At 37.7% G+C, this 23,553-nt stretch overlaps 1 protein-coding gene across 1 annotated transcript in view; it reads left to right on the forward strand.

Annotated features, from left to right (window-relative positions):
* The first annotated feature begins 1,157 nt into the window (after positions 1-1,157).
* Positions 1,158-23,553, forward strand: part of TBX18 (T-box transcription factor 18) — a 28,329-nt gene continuing 5,933 nt past the window's right edge. Inside the window, exons 1-6 of the mRNA XM_040238859.1 lie at positions 1,158-1,888; positions 3,020-3,224; positions 5,452-5,553; positions 8,648-8,819; positions 14,387-14,554; positions 19,294-19,358. Of these exons, the coding sequence (XP_040094793.1) occupies positions 1,582-1,888; positions 3,020-3,224; positions 5,452-5,553; positions 8,648-8,819; positions 14,387-14,554; positions 19,294-19,358 (1,019 nt within the window). The 5' untranslated portion in view covers positions 1,158-1,581. The remainder of the gene's footprint in view (positions 1,889-3,019; positions 3,225-5,451; positions 5,554-8,647; positions 8,820-14,386; positions 14,555-19,293; positions 19,359-23,553) is intronic.

Below are 23,553 nucleotides of genomic sequence, written 5' to 3' on the forward strand. Positions count from 1 at the left end.
AGAACTAAGAGATAATGGGGCAGCGGACAGCGTGGAGGTTAAACAGAGCGAGGGAAAGAGAGAGAAACAAAACAACACAACGCTTTGTCCTGTATTTTACATAAAAAATTTAAGAGTAATATGCAGCATGAATTTCATTCTACAAGAGACTTGCTCTATTTACACGACCTCCATTAATTTTGTTAATCCAGGGCAAAAATCGAGTAGAAAGTACAAAACAAACTGTGCAGATACGCTTAGTGTTATTCAATTAAAAAACATTTTAAAATTTGTTTTAAAGAAACATGTTGTTTCTAATAAAAGTCTGAGAAAAGAAGTAGCAACTTGTCAAAAACAGGGAAAATATGAAGCTACGTTAAATCACAGAGACATTTTTAAACCTGCAATGTAAATCTTACTGCATCTTAAAACATATTTCACTTTGCAAACTGTTTAGGCGTCTTAAAGCTAGGTCCTATCGTTAAAAAATTAAAATCCTAGGTTTAAATTAACTATCACGGTATGAAAGAAATGGGAGGCTCCGGAAAGAGCGTTCTTTTTCTGACTAGTTCATAGAAAGAACTGAACTATAATAGGATAGAATTTTGCTTTCCTAAATATAAAGGATTTAAACATACCTTGAATTCTCCCGCCCTCCCCAAGAAAAATTCACAGAGTAAAAGAAATAAATACGTCTATACCACTCCCGATGCAGAATGGGTGTTACTAAAGGCAGGAATGTGTAGAGCAGAAAAGATGGGCCTGGCGGCTGTGAATTCTCTCCATTCAAAATGTTTTGAGTTGTGGCAATATTAAGTGATACGGGAAAGGGACTGTAACTTTAGGTTTACTGAAAGATTCTTGGTATTCTAATGTGGTGATCACTTCGGTTCAAAGCCAGGAACCTCAGCCTTTCCAGGTCCCGGTGGGGAACGCTGGAGACTCCTGGGCTGGACTGGACTGTGGGAGGCAGGGAGACCGACCCAGTTCAGCGCTGGGGTTGGCGCTTCCAAGCCAGATGGCGGCGCTTTCCACTCTAGATTTTTTGCAACCTTGTAAGGAAGTGGGCGCGGGCTGAGCGGAGTCGGCGCCTTCTGATTGGCTGGGCGTCTCAGTGATTGACAGGACCCCGGACTCCGCCCCCGCCCCTTTATTGACACTAATGAGCAAGTTCTTCCCACCGCTCTCCTGCCTGGAAGTGCTGACAGATCAAGGCAACAAATTTCAATTACAATCCCTAATTTGTGTCCGCAGAGTGTTTTTTACCCATGTTAGTTCTCGCTGGCGCATCAGTCGAGGCAGATCTTGGAGCAGCAGGAGGAGGTGGAGGGGGTGGGAGCGAAGGAGTCCATCAGTGAGAGCGCGCGCGCTAGAGACCGAGGGAAGGAAACTTGGCGGGCGCGTCGCTGGTTCCTCGGATCCCAACACAGTCGCAAGAGAGGAAACGCCAAATTTGTCTTTGCCCGCAGCCGGGAAGGGCGCTTATCTGGGCCTGCGGGAGGCCCCGAGAGTCGTTCAGATTTTGGTGGGGGAAGGAGAACGAGTGTGTGCGTGTGCCCGCGCGCGTGTATATGAGCGAGGGGCGGGCGCCGGGCGGCGGGGATGGCCGAGAAACGGAGGGGCTCGCCGTGCAGCATGCTAAGCCTTAAGGCGCACGCCTTTTCGGTGGAGGCACTGATCGGCGCCGAGAAGCAGCAACAGCTTCAGAAGAAGAGGCGAAAGCTGGGCGCGGAGGAGGCGGCCGGGGCCTTAGATGACGGAGGCTGCAGCCGCGGCGGCGGCGCCGGCGAAAAGGGCTCCTCCGAGGGAGATGAAGGCTCTGCGCTCCCGCCGCCGGCTGGGGCAGCTTCCGGGCCCACCCGGAGTTGCGCAGACCTGGAGCGGAGCTGCGGCTCCCGCGGAACCGCGGGTGAGTCGGCCCCTCCCGCCTAAACTTCCCTGCACGTCCCCTCCCGGTCCCGCGGGCCCGTACCGCCGCGGAGAACCTGAACTTATGCGAGTTGTGGGCATGCGAGCGTGCGGTGTCCCTATGCACCCAGGGCAACTCAGCCACAGCCGCACTAGCGGTGGGTGTCAGGGCTCAAAGCTCCCGCTGCCCTGGCCGCTCCTCCGCCCAACTCGGGTCACCGTCCAGACGGTTAAAATGCCGCTTCCAGTCTGGCTTCTCAGGCGGCCGCCGCCCACTAGGCGAAGCTCACCCGTAGCAGCTGCAATTTGCGGCGCTCAGCGGTGCAGATCTGTGCTTTCCGCATCTGCCTCCCTTGGGCTTCTGGCCTCTGGGTGCTGTTTTTTATTTCCTAACTTTTCAAAGCTAGAGAGTGGGGTGAGCGACGGCGTACCCCCCCGAAACCGAAACAAATGCCTAAACCATTTGGGCAAACCAGGAAGAGGGCGGTGTGTTTGCAAACGTGGTTTCCCAAGGGCTAGCAGAGCGGTTCCCTTGCCTCCCCCCACCCGTGGTTCCCGCTGCCAAGGCCGACGGCGATGTTGGGCTTATTTTTCGCGCTCTTCTTATTCCTTGTGCTGCTTTGCTAAGACGCTCCGGACGGCCGGGGAGTTTGGCTAGAGCGGTGTCTGGAGAGATTTCTAGAGGATGCTTCCGGCCGGGCCCTAAGCAAGGACACCGATTGCGAAGCGAGGCCCAAGCATCTGAGACCAGGAACCCGAGCGTCAGGCGCTTTTGCTCTGTGCTCTCCATGGCTCGGGTGTATCGGGCACGGATCCCAGACTCCGACTGCGGCACAAAACTTATTTTGGGGCCTTGACCGGGCGGAAGCAGGGAGGGTGGGGTGGACTTGGGCCGCACGCCTCTTCAGGACTTGAGACTTGGGGACCAAGAGGGCCCTACTTGAGCGTCGAGTGTCCGTCCCTTCGGCGGGCGGAGCAGGTATTTACCCACCCGTGGGCCGGATGGCAGGAAAACTTCCGTTTCTCCTGCAGCCCTTTTCTCTCCCCAGCCGCCCTCGGGGGGTTTATCTCCCCACTAAGCTTCCCATCTCGAGCCCTCACCGGTACCCACTCTCTGCCCTTTGCTGCCCAGGCGGCTGTGAGGATGGCTTCCTGCAGGGCGCTTCCCCGCTGGCATCCCCAGGAGGCTCCCCGAAGGGGTCCCCGGCGCCCACCCTGGCCCGGCCCGGGACCCCGCTGCCCTCGCCGCAGGCCCCGCGGGTGGATCTGCAAGGAGCTGAGCTCTGGAAGCGCTTTCACGAGATCGGCACGGAGATGATCATCACCAAGGCGGGCAGGTAAAGGGCAAGCTGGCGCGAACGGCCCGGGCCCGGGCCTCATTCCACGCCTTGGTGGGTGAAGGAAAAGAATCTGCAGCACGGTGGGGTCTCTGGTTAGCAGTTTGTACAGATAAGACGAGGGGTAGTGATTCTCTTTTGAGACCGACTTTGCCTACCTAACCTGGAGTGCAGTCGGCGCGGGGCACAGCCCAGCAGCCCTCTCTTGTTGGATGCTGCGGAGAAATCACTGTGGCCGCCGAGGCGGTGATGGTGACTACTGATGTTCCGTGGGCAGAAGTGTTAAAGATTCGTGATCCGACTTAGCATCTGTTCAGGTATTTAGTTAGACTTTCGTTATGTTTCTGAAACTGTGGAACAGATTATCCACCACCACCACTACTCCTTTTTTAAAAAACGCAATTTACTCTTTAGCAAAACTGTCGTTTGCTTTTATAGATTCGAAATTTCCAATTGCTTCTTTATCCAAAGATTCGCTGGGAGTATGAGAATGTGCTGTGTTATACTATCTTGATATTAGATTAGGATGAAAATTACTGGAATCATCTGTAAACCATGTTTAATCCCTGCAAAAACAATTGCTCTGATTTTTAAAAACCATTCTTTCTATAGATTCACAGCTACTATAGTTTTTTTTTTTCCCCTAAGTGAAATCCAACAAATTAACCTAAATTTGCTGAGGAATACCAAAACAATATTTGTAAGTTTTATCTATTTTTTAAAAGTGTGAAATTTCCACATCCATCAGTTAGTAAAATAAATGGATTTGTTGCACAGATCATGTAAATGCGAAGGTGCACAGAAATATTTCCGTTTTTAAGTTTTCAGTTCATTTAGTGCAGTGAAATCTATGACTACTATTCCCCCAAAGAAACTTTTCACACACACACAACTCTTTCAGGGAGTACACATGGCAAAAACCTGGATAGTATAAAAGTATCCAAACATATTAGAAATTACAAAAACATATTTTATTGAATCCATATGCTACCTTCTACATTTTCACAGAGCTTTTATTAATGATCCAAATTCAGTCTTCAACAACACAAAGCAACAGTTGTCTTATAAAGGATGTAGTTAAACACCTTTACTCTTTATCTTACAGGTGCACTGAGAAAAACTCTTAAACAGCCAGTGTATTAAACTGTTCTCATGCCTAGTTAGGAATAATGGACTTTCTTTTCTCTGGAAGTGGTCTTTAATGGCATTATTGTTATGGAAACATTTTTGGTAAATAACAGTACTAAAATTTGTGTTATAAGGTTAAATTAGCAAAAATTGGACTACCTTGGAAGGGTCCTAGACATAAATCAGTAGATGAAAGTTTTTTGTTTTTTTCTTAAAGAAGGAGTTATATATATACATATATACACACACACACATATATATACACAATAATTTGCTGTTGTATTCCTTGCTACTGTGCTTTTTAAAAAGATAGATGCATTTACTTTAGTATCTCCTTTGATAAGCATCTCTGGGAAGCTAAAAGAAATGTGGGTTTCACTTGTTTTAATTAGCAAAGTTGTGAGTAAATGTGGTTAAATAAAGTATTTTCAGGGCATGGTGGGGGAAGGAATGATTTGGTAAATATACATTGTGTTTAGTTTCTGCTTTCAATAAAGAAGTTTTACTATACCTTTCAAATTTAGAGCAACTTTTGCACTTCACCTTTACCATGCGGCAGACAGGAAGTCCTGTCTCAATAAAGAACATATTGTTTGGTTATGGCATGGCGCATTGGCTCCTTGTGCTTTTTTATAACCCTTTTAAAATTTCACATTATAATATATTTTATCACTTTTAGAAATTCAAATTTTCTATTTCTACTATTTGGAACCATTTATTATTTGTTTTATTAAAGTCAGCCTGCTTACTGATTTTTGTTTAAAAAACAAAGTGCTTTCTGTACCATTATTTCTTCAGAATATATATGTGTGTATGTGTGTGTGTGTGTGTGTGTGTGTGTGTATTTGGCTTTTAGGTATACTGACATTTCAGTAAATACAGAATGCAAGAACAGGTATAACAAATTACATTTAAATGATTCAGTTTTGATACATCCTGTGTTCGGATTCTTTGGATTACATTTGCCAAAGTGAATGCTATAAATTTGTCCACATGAAAAGTACAGATTCAAGAGCTTTCTTTGCTTATTCATTCTTCAAGCATAATCATAACCCCAAACAAAACCCAAACCGTCTTTCCTCCCCTTTCTTATACATAGGCGCATGTTTCCAGCAATGAGAGTGAAGATCTCAGGATTAGATCCTCACCAGCAGTATTATATTGCCATGGATATTGTGCCAGTGGACAACAAAAGATACAGGTACAGTGATCAGATGGGTACAGAGGATAAGAAAGCCCCAGGATTTCATAGGCTATGCGGATTTCATCTGTACTGACTATGATATTTGTTTCCAGAAGCTTGTAGAATGTTCGGATACACAGTCCAACCCTAGTCACTTGCAGTAGTCTAGATGGTGCCTTCTCTTGCAGTAAATGTGAACATTTATTTTTTGTTTTGTTTTTAATAGATACAGAAATGTCTTTAAGTGTTGAGGAGTTTTAATAAGTGGCCAGTTTAGCGTTGGTAAGCTAAGTATGTCTTTTATGTTGATCACATTTTGATTAGGATTTTGAGAGGAAGTACGAAGTAAAATTTGTGGATGTACATAATAGTTAAACTGTTTCAATTTCTTCCTTATTATTTTGTGACCTTTAAATAAATTCCCTTTATTTTGTTATGTACAAAATCATAACTGTTTACAGGCTTTTTTCTCTTTGAGAAAATTATTGAAGATTTTTTTATAATTTAGGAAAACTAATAATTCATTATGATATCAAGACATCTTGATATCAAGATATCAAGACCATCTTTAAGCTGGTAATGAATTTGTTATCTTATTGTTGTTTTTTTGTGGCTGTTTTTTGTTAACAGAATTTTTAAAAATTATTGTAATATTTGGGTTTTGAGACAATATATTTATCTAGATATCAAGTAAAGCTGGAAAAGATACTTTCTTCAGTACCAAACCAAACTTTGCTTTTCCTTCTGTGAGTAAACAAATCAACAGTCAATGACAATAATTTTTATTTTCCTGGGGAGTTGAAAAGGCTAACATTTAAAGAAAATTCTGAGTGGCAAGTTGGAAGACCCTGCTTTCAATTGTGGTCTTTTTTGTTTCTGTCTTTTAAATAAACACCTAGAACATTTAGTACGTTTTTAAATGAAATCAGATTTGGTTTTTATTACTATTTAAGATTTAGGGAGTCACTTTTTGGAAACAGGTTTATGATGTCAAAAGTATACAGATTTAATTAGTAGAGGCACATATGGAATGCTAAAAATATAGGTAGTAAAAAGGACAGTTTTATGATTTGCATTTTGTGTATAAGTTGTATCACTTATTTTAATTAAATAATTCATTAGGGAGTTTTGTTAAAATTGTCTACTACATGATAGAAGCTAGAAGTGCCTTGAAGTTTATCTTTAAGTATACTTGGTTTAAAATCCATATTCTAATTTGGGTTTGTACAGAGGAAAACAGTGTAATTCTAGTGAGTTTAGAAATCTTTCCTTTCTCTTCTAAGTTTGGCTTCTATTTCTTCCTCCAAATCTCTCCCATATATTTTGGATGCTTATTTTATTTATTGATCCTTATTAGTCACATATAAAACAAGAAAAATTTCAAGTATTAGTACTAAGATGCGAGATTTTAAAAGATCAAATTCTTAAAACATAAATTTGCTTTCAGTTAAATTGCTTCTCAAGAAAAATTTGTTTTTAGCATTTGTATTTAGAATGTTTCACAAAGAATATGTAACATGTAGCATTTATTCTCTTAGTGGGTATGAAATTTTGAACTGTTCAATATGCATACTTTTCAAAATTTTGACAGAGCATATTGTTCTATTTATTTTGGCAATAGCTCTGTATCCATTGTGCTGCTTTTTCTTGCATTTCTAAGATTTATTTTCCAACCTTTTCAGCAATACTAGAAATAAATATTTTGGCTTATTCTCTGCTATCAAAGAATGGTATTTGGTCAAATGAAAAGTGACTGTGATTTATTAGAATGTAAAATTCATATTCACAAAAGCCTATGCACAGAGCTTATTTATTGAAATTACACTGTATCAATTAAGGGAAATTGTTTTTATTGTTATTCTTAATTTTGTGATAATGTATTTTTTCCCAAGAAAAGGAATTAGAGAATAGAAGGCATATTGAATTCAAAAGAGAATGAAATGTGTGAACATAGCTGAAACAGTGGGCCTCACCAGGGATATTATGAAAATACTTCATGCTATTTTAAAAAGAAAATTTCCTACTATACTGGTAGAATTCTTTGAGACTATTCATAAATTGTTGCTTTAAATTGTATGCCATATTTTAAAACAAAAGGAAGATAAGCATCCAAATATATAATTTCATTTTCTATCCTTTCCTAAATTAATCACTGATATACTAGTTTCTAGTTTTTTAGTCTGTTTTGAACTAACAATAATGATAGTCTGAATATAAGATTAAACATTATTATCTTATATACTACTTGAAACATTGTTATTTAAGTGTGTTATTTTTATAGAGTCAGTGTAGTTGACAGACATAAACAAGTAGAATAGGATGTTTTGCCTCTTAATTAGGTAATATTATTTAGATAAATTGTAATTTTAAAAGTTTGATGTATATTTTAATTAGTGGTATAAAAATTTAAAGATTTTCTGACAATAGTAAATAAAGAGAATTAGAGGAGATAAAAGCCTATGTTTTATGATTATACAAACTTTAAATTAAACTGGATTTTAACTGAATTAAACTGAATTTTCAGTTTCTAGTGTAATGGAGTTAGAAAAAAATAATTCTAAATAATAGATGGGACTTTTTTCCCTATAAAAATAAATTTACTGTACATTCTGACAGTTTCCCCTTGACTTTCTACCATGTCTCTCATCAGTTTGAACATAAGCCTAAAATGAGGAGTGATAAAGAAAGTTAGACTGTTGAAGATATAACTCTCAAGTATTTTTGAGATTTCCTTAAAGCAGAGCTTGACAACTTAATAGTTTCTTCAGGTCAATTACATATCCAGAAGAAAAATGGAAACCATCAGAATACAGACAGAATGTCTAATGTGAATAAGTGTGATTTATCCAAATTGAAATTCTTGCATTTATGGTGGAAATAGCATGCATATTTTTCACTAAATCCTTAAATATCACCTTGAGTGGTTAGCAGGCTACCACTGCTTCAGAGAGTTTTTAAAAAGTGTTTGAATTCTTATTTTATACACATTGAATCTAAAGAGCAAATCCTTGAATTTTAGACTTAAAAGGGTGCCCGTTTTGTCTGAGTCTACAGAGTTGGAAATTCCAAGAAAGCAACAATCCACAAACGGAGCCTTGTCTGTGCCTTCTAGGTATGTTTATCACAGCTCTAAATGGATGGTGGCGGGCAATGCTGACTCCCCTGTGCCACCCCGCGTGTACATTCATCCAGACTCACCTGCCTCAGGGGAGACTTGGATGAGACAAGTAATCAGTTTCGACAAGCTGAAGCTCACCAACAACGAGCTGGATGACCAAGGCCATGTGAGTAGAGGGCCTCCCTAATTTGCCTCCGTTGGTTGGCACGACCATTATCTATACTGTGTCTGCCTGAAGGAAATGAACTTTTCTAAGATCATGACATTCCTCTCCTGGTTGACTAGAGTGTGCACAGCTGTGCAACGTCAAGGTTACATTTTCATCAGAGGCTATGCCTGTGGCCAGAGTATTCTATGAAGCTTTTAATAGATAAAACTGGATACTGCATTTGTGTTGGAAGATAATTTTAGCCAACACCTTTGTTTGAAATTTCATAAAGTGATAATTATTATACATTGAATATGAATTCTTGAAGTTGGATGAACAGGGATGATTTATGGTGTCCTGCCTGTATCGTCTTCCTTTCCCAGCTGAGGCTCATCGCTTGTCAATGATGGCCCAGGCTTATGTTATCTGTGTGTTCCATCTGCAAGCTCCCAATTGTTTTGTAATGACATCTAATGTGTCAAAATATGTTGTGATAATAATTCCTTTTCATCTGAAAACTGAAATATGAAATATATGCTAAAGTCAGTAGTTTCAATAATATAGTCATTTTTAACACTAATGATTTTCACACAGTGTTGTTTGTAGGTGCGATATCTACCTTATTATCGATGTTTTAATAAATAAGAAACACTGGATATGTGCTGATTTCCACTCAGTGCTAGCATTTCTGTTAGATTTCTGTTATTTGAGAGAGTTTTGACTGAAGCAGGATTGATGTGCCTTTTGAAGAGTGTATCGTACATAAAAAGAATACCAATTCATTCATTTCTCAAGAGGTGACATGAAGATAGCTTATTTATGGGCCAATCTTTTAAAACAAAAAATGCAAACTGTTGTAAGATGGTAATACAGTGATGACAGGATGTGATTTGTAAGTTGCTAGACAATATCTTAAGCAATTGACCTTAATGAAGACATTCAAATACACATTTCATTGTGGTACAGATGCAGTATCTGGATTTGTAAGACTCATCTCTCTCAAACTGCCAGTGCTTTTTATTTGTTGCCTTTTGTAATTTGAAGCCTAGTACATTTTACTTCTGAATGATACAATTTCATGTCCTGAAGTTTAGTACATTACTTTCTCTTTTTTTTTCTTTATGTACATAGTCAGGTTGTAACAGTTCTTTTTCACTTAACTTCAGTGAAAGAACATTAGTTTCTTCTGTCTCAAGGAGGATGCTAAGTGTGAAATTTTGCCAATGTGTCCATTGAAGAGTCTTTACTTTTTTAGAATAAAAAAATTGAAAAATAAATGGTACTTAATGTTGATGATTTTCAAAAGCTTAAATATACTCTATTTTTTGGAGTTCTATAGTTTCAGTATATATATATATATATTTGAGTACATATCTCTTAAAGAGATAATGGATCTAAAACTATATGCTGTCTTAGATAAGATACAAATGACTTTAAATAATTTAAATGAATGTGGTGGTTTTATAATTCTAATTCTGATCAAATTACTGGCTTTATACCTAATACCTAGTATATAGTATTAGAGGTAGTAATTTATCTGTCTATGTTATTTTAGCTTCATAATTTCAGTAGATTCTATTTAAAACAGCTTTCTCTAGAAAAACAGAACCAACAGATTATATTATACACACACGAAAGAGATTTATTTTAGGGAACTGACTAACACAGATGTAGGGCTGGTAGGTCCAAAATTTGCAGGGTGGATTGGCAAAGACCCAGGGAAGACCTGATATTACAACTTGAGTCTGGAGGCAGTCTGGAAACAGAATTTCCTTTTCCTCAGTGGACCTCAATTTTTTTTTTCTTAAGTTTTTTAACTAATTGGATGAGACCCACCCATATTACAGAGGATAATATGCTTTACTCAGACATCTACTGTTTTAAATCACACAGCATTTGTTTAAAACACAAAATAATAGATTGCCAATTGAACCCCAGTTGTTTATACCTGAATAATTATAATATTTCACTATTAAGAAAAATAAAAACTCAGAAAACAAGCAATATCTATAGAAGTGTGTCATCTTCCAAATTTTTTTTTTCTTTTAAAGTTGTGGCAGGATGTAATACTTTAAAAAAAGTAGTGTGTGGGGGGAATGGAAAGAGAAAAATATGTACCTATACATTTTGGAAGCAAGAAAATTGCCTTTGCTATTAGTAGAAATCACATATTGCTTAATACTATAGGAGGAGGTAGGAGGGAGAGTACTCTTGCCTGTTATTTATTTAAAAACAAAAGTTTTGAAGACTTTGTAAAATGTAGTAAGAGATGAAAAGCCATAGTCTCTGGCTTCAGTGATCTTTTAACTTAGACAAAAGAGAAGACTAGCGCACAGATTCGGAGAAGGAAATGGCAACCCACTCCAGTGTTCTTGCCTGGAGAATCCCAGGGATGGAGGAGCCTGGTGGGCTGCCCTCTATGGGGTCGCACAGAGTCGGACACGACTGAAGCGACTTAGCAGCTGTAGCAGCAGCAGCACACAGATTATCGCGCTGTCAGAGCAGCACAGTACGGCAGCCATTTTGTTCCAGCCAAGAGAGATTGGGAAGGCCGAAAGTGTCTGTTATGTTGTTGTTGTTGTTGTTTTTGCTCAGTTTTATCACCCCGAATAAGGTTAGATTAAAAATTAGGAAGTCATATTCTACTGTTGATGTGATTCAGGGTCTGAGAAGACAACAGTACTATTGTGATGGGACTAACTTAGTCGCTTTCTTGATGCAGGGACCTCGCAGGAACTCTCACCCCTCTGCCTTCATAGGATAGGCAGCATCAGAACTAAGTAATATGCTTCTTTTGACTCAAACCTAGTGTCTTTTTTTAAAAAGTAATTTATTCTGCTTCATAAGAAGTAAAGAAATTGAAGGAGAGTCAGAATTGTGAAGAATATATATGAAAAGGAAGTTGGAAGACCAGTAGTGGCTAAATTTTAAAATATTAGTTATCCCACCAATGTCAAACCTAATGTCTTTAACATGGGAAAAATGTGTGAGAAAGAAGCCTGTGTTTATGGACAGCAATTTATGTTACTATCTGTGCTAATAGACAGTATCCAAAAGAAAAAATATCCTCCGTCTAAACAGAACAGAGACTATCGAACATGCAGATCAGATTATAATTATTTGAGTTTCAGTAATGGATATTATCATTGTGGTCTTTTTGTTCATAAGGGCAGTGGTTCTCCTAGTTCTACTTGTTCTAATAAAAAGCAAATTATTCATGACCATTTGTCATTATAACTTTGATAGTTCATTAAAAAACAAATAATGCTATTTTATATACAGGAACTGAGGCTTGTTTAGCATTCCCTAAAAATTTGTAGGGATATACTAAATTCCTAAGGTAATATTGAGAATACATTATTTCTTTGAATAATTTTCAGGTTACTGTTGGCAGTTACCCTTTAATGTACAAACATAGGCATGCCTCAGTTATTTCTATACCCTACTCCCAGTATATCCCACCTTAAATAATTTTGGAGATTGCGTAAGGATATAAACAAATAAATACTATTAAAATATATAGAGCTGTATGGAGAAATCTGCTTGAGAGAAAAAAGATTTCATAAAACAAGAATTTACTTTTCATTGACTAGTAAACAGAAACCTAAATGACTTTTTATTTCCTTCACTTCAAGTCAGTTAACTCTCATCCTTTCAAACTGACCATGCCTTTTATTTTTGTTTAATGTAAAGTGTCTTTTTCCAATTTTTCTCCAGCTCTGGAATCTATGAATCATTAGAATTAAATCTTGCTTTTTCAGACTTTTAATCTGATTACAGCCAGACATACATTTTATGTTTAACTTAGTGTATACACACACACACCCCCCCAACAGGCAGTGTTTTGGAAAACAGAACTTATCCTTACTAAATACAGCACATTCTATTTTTCTACTTTATTTGCTAATTTTACTTATCTAAAGATTTCCAGTTGTAACCCTTTAAATTGACTTTGTGAGTCATGAATAAGTTGAAATTCTGTCCTTTTATATATCTGGAAAAAAACTTTTCCAGAGGTTGCCGACTTGTGTTGTGTCCCCCCAGATGACAATGTTCCCTCTTGTCCTTTATTCAGACTCATGCTATCCCTCCATCAGCCATGTGTGGTGAGTATCATCATTAGATTTACTCTCCAGGCATTTCCTCCACTGATAGAAAGAAAATTTTAGGGTTAGAAAAACCTCACAACTGTTGGTTAATAATGGAAGGTAAACACATTCTTTTGGGGCAGCAAACACCCTGTAAAAGTAGAGAGATGTTTAGGTTGACCAATAATTCTGAATTTGGTTTAGTAACCTGTGCACTTCCTGAAAAGCATGAAGCAGGTCAACCAACCACTGTGTTTTTTTTTCTCAGACTTTTGTTTAAGCATTTCTCCAAACTTTTAACATTTTAAAGCTTGAATTCAAGTTGTATAGCTCAGGAAAGATATAGATTTGTTAATTAAACTCATTAGTGAATAATTGAATTTGGATTTCCAGCAGCACATAGAAAATCTCATTGGATGAAGCTATTTCTTTACCTACCTCCTCTACCTTGAAAGTGTAAAACAAATGAAGAAGAAAACATTCATCCACAATTCCATCATCTAGAGATGACCACTGTTCATATCTTTGTATGGGTCCTTTAACTGTCTATTTTTATGTAGTTATGGTAAGTTTAAAAACAACTCGGATCCTTTATTCTAATTTAGGATTTAAAAAGAAGTGTTTCATTATGTGGATAAAAATGTTCTAAAAGCGTTAGTAATGGCTGAATTACGCTGTAACCATTGTGTGGATTTTCATTTACCTAACCAATCTGTTCATGTCAGTGGTTTATAGTTTTTCCACTGTTATAAATCGCACATTGCACATCTTTGTACATGAAACACATTTTGGGATTTGGAATATTTCCTTAGGATAAATTCTCAGAAGTGGAATCACTGGGCAGAAGGCAGTTGAACCATATCGTCAGATTCCTCGAGCTGAGAGCTTTTTCATCCCCGGGCATCTGGGTTTTGGAAGCCTTGCTGTGATGGAAGCACGAATGCTGGGCTCTCCAGGCAAACCAGAGACTTTGTGAACCACACATAAGGCAAACCCTGGGGTATCCTTAAAATCCCTTTGCCCTTGAGTAGACATGTTGTAGTTACCAACAGAGGAAAAATGTTCTCTGAAGAAAATCTTGGTGTGCAAATACTTATTTTTAGGGGATGGGTGTGGTGGAATTAAAATAATCATTTCAATCTCATTTTTAGTTTTATTGTTTTGGACTCTGTGTTCCATTAGGTTCATTATAAATAAAAATGCTGATGAATTTATTCTTGTGTTTTCAGAAACAGAAAATGTGATGCTATATTCATATGGTTGCACACAGGGCTTCAACCAAAATAATTACTTGCCTTTTTTTCTTTTTGTATGTGCACTTTCCAGTTTCCTAATTGTCTTACTCCAGTTTTGATACACTTTATTAAATTGGGACTTTCACAGCCTTGGGTATCTTTATTTCTAACTGGGATTTGTTTTACACACTCAATATTTAGTCAAGGGGTTGAGGTTGGGCAGAAGTTGCTGACAAATTTTTATTCTCTTTCCTTGATATAGATTATACTTCATTCTATGCACAAATACCAACCGCGAGTCCACATCATCCGTAAAGACTGTGGGGATGATCTTTCTCCTATCAAGCCTGTTCCATCTGGAGAGGGAGTGAAGGCATTTTCCTTTCCAGAAACTGTTTTCACCACTGTCACCGCCTATCAGAACCAGCAGGTATTGTTTTCAGAATTGGAATCTTTCTAGATTTTTAATTTCATGTGCAGATTAAAAGCTAGCTCTCTTTTTCACTCTATCTGAAAGTTAAGAATGGTCATAAGTGCTTGCCATGTATGACATCCAGAATGTATATATATATATATATATATACCCCCACCTGTCAACGCAGGAGACATAACAAAAGGGGTTTGATTTCTAGGTCGGGAAGATCCCCTGGAGGAGGGTATTGCAACCCACTCCTGTATTCTTGCCTGGAGAATCCCATGGATAGAGAAGCCTGGTGGGCTGTGGTCCGTAGGATTGCAAAGAGTCGGACATGACTGAAGTGACTTAGCATGCATGCATATGTAGTAATAATTATTTATCCAAGATGCCTATGTAAAGCTACTCTAGTGAAGATTTCTTCAGACCAGAATGTCTCTCATGACTGGCACTGTAGGTTTACTTTCCATTTTGAGACATTGAATCCTGGTGTCATAATTAAAATTAGAAAGCATGTGTACTGACAAGGAAATAGAGCTGTAGAACATGAAAGTGAGTTATATCACAGGACATGAGATTTGTCAGCTCACTTTATTTTAGAGCTGACATCCCTATGTTATGGGAAGTATTTCAGAATCATTTATCCTTCTCATATGTACAAAAGTGCTATTTCTTTAATTGTGATAGAGGTTATACATACCCTTACCGTCTGAGAGATGAGCAATTCTGGAGTAATCCTTTCATTAAATTAGAAATAATTTGAGAAGTGAAATATTTCTTTTCTTTATAAGTGAGCATTAATATATGTCATTATTTAAGGCTGTATCAAGCAGGTGGAAAATTGAATGGAGGCAATTATTTGACCCATGCAATTTTCTGGCCAGTTTTCTTAAGAAATAGCAATGTAGCAGAGCAATGTGGTCTGTGGTAGAATTTTTTTTTTTTTCATTTTCAAAGGTCAGCAGCATTATTTTAGATTTTCACTTCTCTTGACATTTATATACATCTCAGTCAACAATCTAAGGCTTTAAGCTCTCTGTTTTGTTTTCTTTTGTTTTAAATCTTCTTAGGAGATTGAACCCTGCCCTGTGAGTTCTCCCTTAGGGCTGAGAGGCTCATCTGCTCTCATCCATGGGTGACACCACCCAAGCTGTTCTGTCCTCTCACACTCACATTGTCACACTTTTTATGTAGGCTTTTAGGAAGGAACATGAAATTAACCTTTAAAAGGGCTGAAGATAATTAAATTTTTTTTTTTTTTTAAGATATAGCCGCTTTTCAGGGCTTCTCAGGTGGCCCTAGTGATAAAGAACCCACCTACCAATACAGGAAATGTAAGAGATGTGGGTTCAATCCCTGGGGCATGAAGATTACCTGGAGGAAGGCATGCCAGTCCACTCCAGTATTCTTGCCAGGAGAACCCTGTGGATGAGTCCATGGCAGTCTACAGTTCATAGGGTCACACAGAATCGGACACGGCTGAAGCGACACATGCACGCTCCCTTGATTTTGTTACAATATTTCTTCTGTTTTATGTTTTGTGTTTTTGGGTGTGAGGCATGTGGGATCTTATCTCTTCAACCAGGGATGGAACCGGAAGCCCCCTCGTTAGAAAGCAAAGTATTAACAACTGGACCACCAGGAAGTCCCAGGAAAATATTCTTAAAATATATCAATCATAGAAAATGATTTTTTTTTTCAGGAAAAATACAGTGTATAAGGAGAAAAGAGGCATTTTGTACTTTTGATACCTTTTAAACAACCCTATCAGTCTTTCTTCTCTGTCTCTCTCTCTAATTGAATTATGCATCCAATTAACTGTGTATTAAATGTTATTTTAAACATGTATTTTCTCCAAGCCTCTTTTATACAGTAAACAAGATATAGTGGGTTTTTGATACATATTGGTGACTAACACCAATTCACAAATGCTGATAAATCAGTTAAGAGGATGGAAAAGTTGGAAGAAAGGATATTGATCATGAAAAATGCAGTAGTTCTTTTTTTTTTTTTAACTTCCCAGCTGTGTTTTGAAGAACTTATGGAAAATTGGTAGGCTTCCATGGCTGGTGGTTACCAGCATAAGCTCTGAAACTTGGAGTCCCGGTCCAGTTCTACGGCCGAGTAACCTTATAATCATAAAAAACTTAAGCCGGTATAAAAGAAAACATAAAATTGGGATAATAACTACATCTAAGTTGCTATGAGAATTAAATGAAATAATATGTGCAAAACTCATATTATAGCATACATGGTATGCGCATAATAGATGTGATGTCAGTATAATGATGCTGGTGATTGCAGTGTACCTCTATTTAAACAAGCACTATGATATAAATCTGAACTCTTTTTTATTTTTTTTAATTTAAAATTTTACTTATTTATTTATTTTAATTGGAGGCTAATTACTTTACAATATTATAGTGGTTTTTGCCGTACCTGAATCAGCCATGGGTGTACTTGTGTTCCCCATCCTGAACCCCCCTCCCACCTCGCTCTCCATCCCATCCCTCAGGGTCATCCCAGTGCACCAGCCCTGAGCACCCTGTCTCATGCATTGAACCTGGACTGGTGATCTATTTAACATATGATAATATACATGTTTCAATGCCATTCTCTCAAATCATCCCACCCTCGCCTTCTGCCACAGAGTCCAAAAGTTTGTTCTTTACATCCTTGTCTCTTTTGCTGTCTCGCATATAGGGTCATTGTTACCATCTTTCTAAATTCCATAATATGCGTTAATATACTGAATTGGTGTTTTTCTTTCTGACTTACTTCGCTCTGTATGATAGGCTCCAGTTTCATCCACCTCATTAGAACTGATTCAAGTAACATTTTTTGTAATAGCTGTAAACTCTTTTTTTTTAATTAATTAATTTATTTTTATTTTACTTTACAATACTGTATTGGTTTTGCCATAAACTCTTTTTTAAAATACTATTTTTTACTATGTTTTTCCATTTATTTATAGCTCAGAAATATTTTTTAAACTTCTTCCCCAGCACTTTATTGTTTTTATTTTTAATTTTTTTATTGGAGTGTAATCGCTTTACAGTGTTGTGTTAGTTTCTGCTGTACAACAATATGAATCATTCATATGTATATGTGTATATCCCCTCTGTCTTGAACCTCCTTCCCACCCCACCCCAACATCCCACCCCTCTGGGTCATCACAGAACCCCAAGGTGAACTTCCTGTGCTATACAGCAGCTTCCCATTAGCTGTCTATTTTACTCATGGTAGTTTATATATGTCAATATTCCTCTCCCAATTTATTCCACCCTCCCCTTTCCCACTGTGTTAAAATACTGTTTTAAATGAATGTTTAAGTTATTAAGTGTTCTTTAAGCATTATTTAAATGAACAGATAATTGAGCTATAATGAATTATAAAGAATTGTTTCAGTGGCAGAGTGGTAGACATAGGGAATTACTTAGCAGACTCTTACATTATCTTGTTATAATGTAGTTTCATCCACAAACTTGGAGAAGGAAATGGCAACCCACTCCAGTATTCTTCCCTAGAGAATCCTGTGGACGGAGGAGCCTGGTGAGCTGCTGTCCATGGGGTTGCACAGAGCTGGACACGACTGAAGCGACTTAGCAGCAGCATCCACAAACTAAGACAGTAGCATATGGAATACACCTGCCTTCGGTGTTGCAAAGCTGATTGGCAGATGGCTGAAAGTGCACACAGCATGATATAGGGGGATTTCAGGTGACTCTCCAAAGATGCCTTTCTTTGCCTGAGTGTCATTCAGCAGTGTTCATTTGTCCTTGACCAAAATGGCACAATTAGAACTTAGCAGATTCTACTAAACCAAGGAACACAGAAAAACAAAGCATGATGTGCTTCTTAGAAAATAGGCTATAAACTTCTCTGGGCAAGATGGAGATATGGTCAGAAACAGATAGGATGTTGTTTATTAGTGTCAATTTCAAGATGGTATAACTAAAAAAAATTGTTTTTAATGGAGATGATTAGACCACTTATAAAAAATTTTCCCTCATATCTTGGGATCTTCCTGAGTAAAAATCTAGTTGTAAGTCAACAAATTACAGCTGTAGTTAAAATGAAGCTATTATTTATTACTCCTATGTGTTTCAGATTGAATCCTATTAAAACCTTCAAGCCATGGTTACCTTTGGTTAGACATTCACTGTAGTGCTCTGACCAGGTCACGACTCCACAGATGAAAGAGGAGATGAGAGCTGTAAAGATGATTTGAGGAGAGACAAAGAAAAACGGAAGGCAGGAACATTCAAGGAGTATATATTGCCTATTTCTGAAGAACATTAACAACATTTCAGTGTATAAGTTGCTGTTAAATAGAAGTTGGGTATTAGCTGTTCTCCATCACCACTACTGCAAGAGAAGCAGACACATTTCACGGAATTTTTAGGGAAGAATTTTAAAGAGATTGTCAAACAAAGGGCAATTATCAACAGATGATTCAGAATCCCCTTCTCTAGGAATATTAATAGCAAAGCAAACTTTATTACAGTGCTTGGATAGAAGTAGGGGAATGTTCTTTTCATAGCAAATGAATGTCTAGATGACTTCTGAAATATTCCTGTAGCTTTGCTAGTAAGATAATAAAATACCCTAGAAACAGGAGAGAAGAACACAGTAGAATCCTCTAACAGTTGATTCTGGAGTTTCTTTTAGTTTTTCCATCACTACCATTTTTTATAACCTTCCTTGGCTTTTATCTTAAGATTTGATGTGATTTTTTTTTCCCAACTCTGCAGATTACTCGCCTGAAAATAGATAGGAATCCCTTTGCCAAAGGCTTCCGAGACTCTGGGCGTAACAGGTGAGTCTTAGTTAAAAACATTCTGGCTGTGATAAATACATTTGATTTTTATGGTGAATTTTCCACTACAAAGTAAACAGTTAAATTTACTTACGTGATTCTGAAATCATTTCTGATGAAGTTTAAATTTGTTAATATTATTGAGGCATGAATATAACTTATTTTGGGTGCATCATTGTGGCGTACTCGTTTCTAAGCTGAATGTTGATGTGAAATGCTGGGGTAAAAACGGAAGTTCTCAGGGTATACAGTGTATGCTGCCTCTGAAGGGGCTTTGTAGAAACCTGTGTCTCCAGACCCAGGATCTTTAATATCCCAAGTCAAAATACTGTCTGCATCTGCTCTTGGTTTAGAATTTGCTTAGCAATGTCACAACTATGTATTGATCTCTCTTCGAAATATGACAGAGACTCTTGTTCACTCAGATTTTCAACTAGAATTTGAAACTACTCCCCACTGCCAAGACAGCTGATGTTCTTTAGTTTCCAAATTTGTCTTGGCTCTACTGACAGCCACACACTTGTTTATTTTTTCTGTGTCGTGTTTTATGGTGTTTGTACTAAGTGGGAGAGCTACAGTAATGAATTCCACTCTATTACTCTTTATCAAAAAGCAGATCTCCTTAGTCTGTGTGCCAAGAGTTTTTGAATTTATTGATATGATTCTATTCCAATAGAGTTGGTGTGACATTTTCTAAAATATTTTATAACTGTTGATAGTAATAATAGACTAACGTTCTCCAGATGCCCTCTCTGGGTAAGACTTTGACTTAAATGTTTTGAAAATCATTTTGTTTTTAAAAAGTATTTGAGACATTTTTATCACTTTATTCCAGACATTATTCTAATACTTCTTAAAAACTTGGTATTGATAGGCTGTGGCTATATGAGGTTGAAACCCTCGATTATCTTATTTTAGGAACAATTTCACTTAAAATTGTAGAGAGAAAACAATCACGTAGGAGTCCAGACTTTTAGTTCTTTCAGATGATTGGCTGAGCAAGGTAAGCATAGACAGAGACCTTTTCTCAGAATAAACTTATGTGCCTACAGAAAGACTTGATTTCAGCTTCATGTGCAATGGCTCTTTTATTTATTTTCTTTTTCAGATTATTTTCCATTGTGGTTTATTATAAGATATATATATATATATATATATTTTTACTTTACAATACTGTATTGGTTTTGCCATACATTGACATGAATCTGCCACAGGTGTACATGAGTTCCCAACCCCGAACCCCTCTCCCACCTTTCTCCCCATATCATCTCTCTGGGTCATCCCAGTGCACCAGCCCCAAGCATCCTGTATCCTGTATTGAACCTAGACTGGCGATTTGTTTCTTACATGATAGTATACATGTTTCAATGCCATTCTCCCAAATCATCCCAAATATTATAAGATATTGAATATAGTTCCCTGTGCTATACAGTAGGACACTGTGGTTTATCTATTTTATATATAGTAGAGTATATCTGCTAATCACTAGTTTATCCCTCCCCCTTCGGTAATGCAGTGGTTCTTTTAAACACCATGTACTGTGAGGATTGGGCATCACCGACCGGATGGACATGAGTTAGAGTAGGCTCCGGGAGTTGGTGATGGACAGGGGAAGCCTGGCGTGCTGCAGTTCCACGGGGTCACAAAGAGTCGAACACAACTGAGTGACTGAACTGACTGAATATCAGGACTTAAATGTATGAGAGTAGAATAGCCTCTAACTTAGCGCAGGCAGATCAGTAAGACTGACTAATAATGCAGCTTCCGTCTGAACTCCTTTACTCTGTAGGAAGATTTCCAGGTGTTCCTACCATACATCTGCTGTACTGAGATTATTCTATTGTTTTAGATGTCTCTTTCCATGTGGAGAAAAACTTTGCTTGGCTTTTGTTACATCATTGCATTAGCTCCTAGTTAACATTGCTTTTCAGAGGAGTTTCTGAAAGCTGAATAAATCAGTAACTGAGGTGCTTATTGGTGAGGTGACTGGGAGCCCCTGGGATGATTCCTTTTTCGACCTTGACAACTACTTTGATGAAATCTTCTTGTGACTCTTCTGATAGCAGAATATTTATCTATTTAAGAACCTTGCATTGCTTTCATTTTTTTTTTTTTTTTAAGCAGAGAATGAATTTACTGAAACTCACTGAAACTCCAGGAAGGCAGCAGTGAGACTTGAGACTATACTGCGCTCTGCTTAGTCATTCAGTCATGTCCAACTCTTTGCGACCCCATGGACTGTAGCCTGCCAGGCTCCTCTGTCCATTTAGATTCTCTAGGTAGGAATACTGGAGTAGGCTGCCATGCCCTCCTCCAGGGGATCTTCCCAACTCAGGGATTGAACCCAGGCCTCCCGCGTTGCAGGCAGATTCTTTCCTGACTGAGCCACGTGGGAAACCATGCGACTATACTGCCAGGACTAATTTCAGGCTCTCCTGTAGGGTGACTCTAGCAAAGACTTCACTGCTGTTGACATTGTGGGGTCACATGGCTTGAACACTGTCTTTTTTTTTCCTTTCTACATTTATTGAGATGTCATTGACAAACAGCACTGCTAAAGTTTAAGGTGTACCACATAATGATTTAACTCTCATACATCATGAAACGATTATCACAAAAAGTTTAGTGAACATACATCATCTCATATAGGCATAAATTAAAGAAATAGAAAAAGTTTTTTTCCTTGTGATGAGAACACGTAGAATTAACTTTCTTATATAACATAGAGCAGTGTTAGTTATATTTATCATTTTGTACATTACTGTCAATTCATTTTTGAAGTGATAACCTTAAACATTTTTAAAGATGTATTTTGGGTAGTATTTATAGTATGGTGGATAAGCCTGTAAATGGAAGTGAGATGATAGATACATATTGAAAGTGAAAGTGAAGTTGCTCAGTTGTGCCCGACTCTTTGCAAGAGTCATATTAGATACATATTAGGTTGGCCAAAAAGTTCATTCAGAATAGTTTTCCATAAGATGTAATGGAGAAACCCAAACGAACTTTTTGGCCAACCGATATTGCAAGGCTTCAAAAAGAATTTTAGGTAAGTTGGCACAATTAAAAGGTTTTTTTTTTTTTTTGGATAAGTTTAAAAAAAAAAATCAGAGGCATTGGTCAAAATAAACCACTAAGCCTCTTGTTTGGTATCATGAGGTAAAAATGCTAGGTTCAATAGAAATTTTTCTTTCCTTTCACTGTTGAAGGAGTATAAGCCATTGCAGTCATGGTGCTGGCTACTGTTTATTTCCTGATTCTACACCTTTTAAAGTTTTTAACAGATATGAAAAAAATAATGAATTATATCTTAACACTTTTTAAAAGGTTGCTAAACTTTCAAATTTTTATTTTACTCCAACTGTTTAAATAATACCTTAATATAGGAAAAAACCTACTGAGCTTATATGTAGCTTCCCTGTTGGTGAAATGAATAGTTTCACTTTTTTTTCTCGTTAAAATGAATTCTCCTGTTTGTGACAGACAAACTCTTCAGTGCTTATTTTTGAATGCTAAATATCTATGACTCACTATTAACTATCTGTGAATCAATATTAAATACTTTAACATTTTCCACTGATAAATGCGAAAGACACTTTTATGGAAAAGAGAGCATGTGGTAAGCTTTAAAGATTTCTAACTTGCGTGTTATTTTCCTTAAGGAAAAAAAAAAGAGCCCAAGTTATCTATAAGATCAGGAGGGTGCATTGGTGCTGAGGACTTGGGGAAGGGGTGATCTGTTTTTATATATTAATAGAGGAAAAATCCCAAGAGAAAAAGTACAAAATATTTCTTTAATATCCCTGATTTTGATGTACTGTTACTACTTTTTAACATACATTCTGTTTTTATTTTTTCTCTATACATGAAATAAATTATGCATGACAAGAAATAAACTTGGACCTGTGATTTTTTAAACTTTATAAAACAATTTGCTTTAATTAAAAATTATACCTTCCTGGCTATTTATGGTCCTACAGCCTATTTTATAGAAATCAGTAGCTTCAGCCCTTAAAAGTGCTCCTGCAGGACATTTGTTACGTGAAGGAGAATTTATGTGCTGAGAATAGTTTCATTCTTCAGTTAGGCCTTAGGGTTGACCCTATAAAATCTTTTACTCAGGAAGGTACAAAAATTTCTTCTCTTTAAATACTTTAGGAAAAAACATAACCATTTTACTAAATAAACTAGGCTA

The sequence above is a fragment of the Oryx dammah genome, unplaced genomic scaffold (assembly GCF_014754425.2).
Source record: "Oryx dammah isolate SB20612 unplaced genomic scaffold, SCBI_Odam_1.1 HiC_scaffold_4, whole genome shotgun sequence".
In the NCBI taxonomy this organism is placed as follows: domain Eukaryota; kingdom Metazoa; phylum Chordata; class Mammalia; order Artiodactyla; family Bovidae; genus Oryx; species Oryx dammah.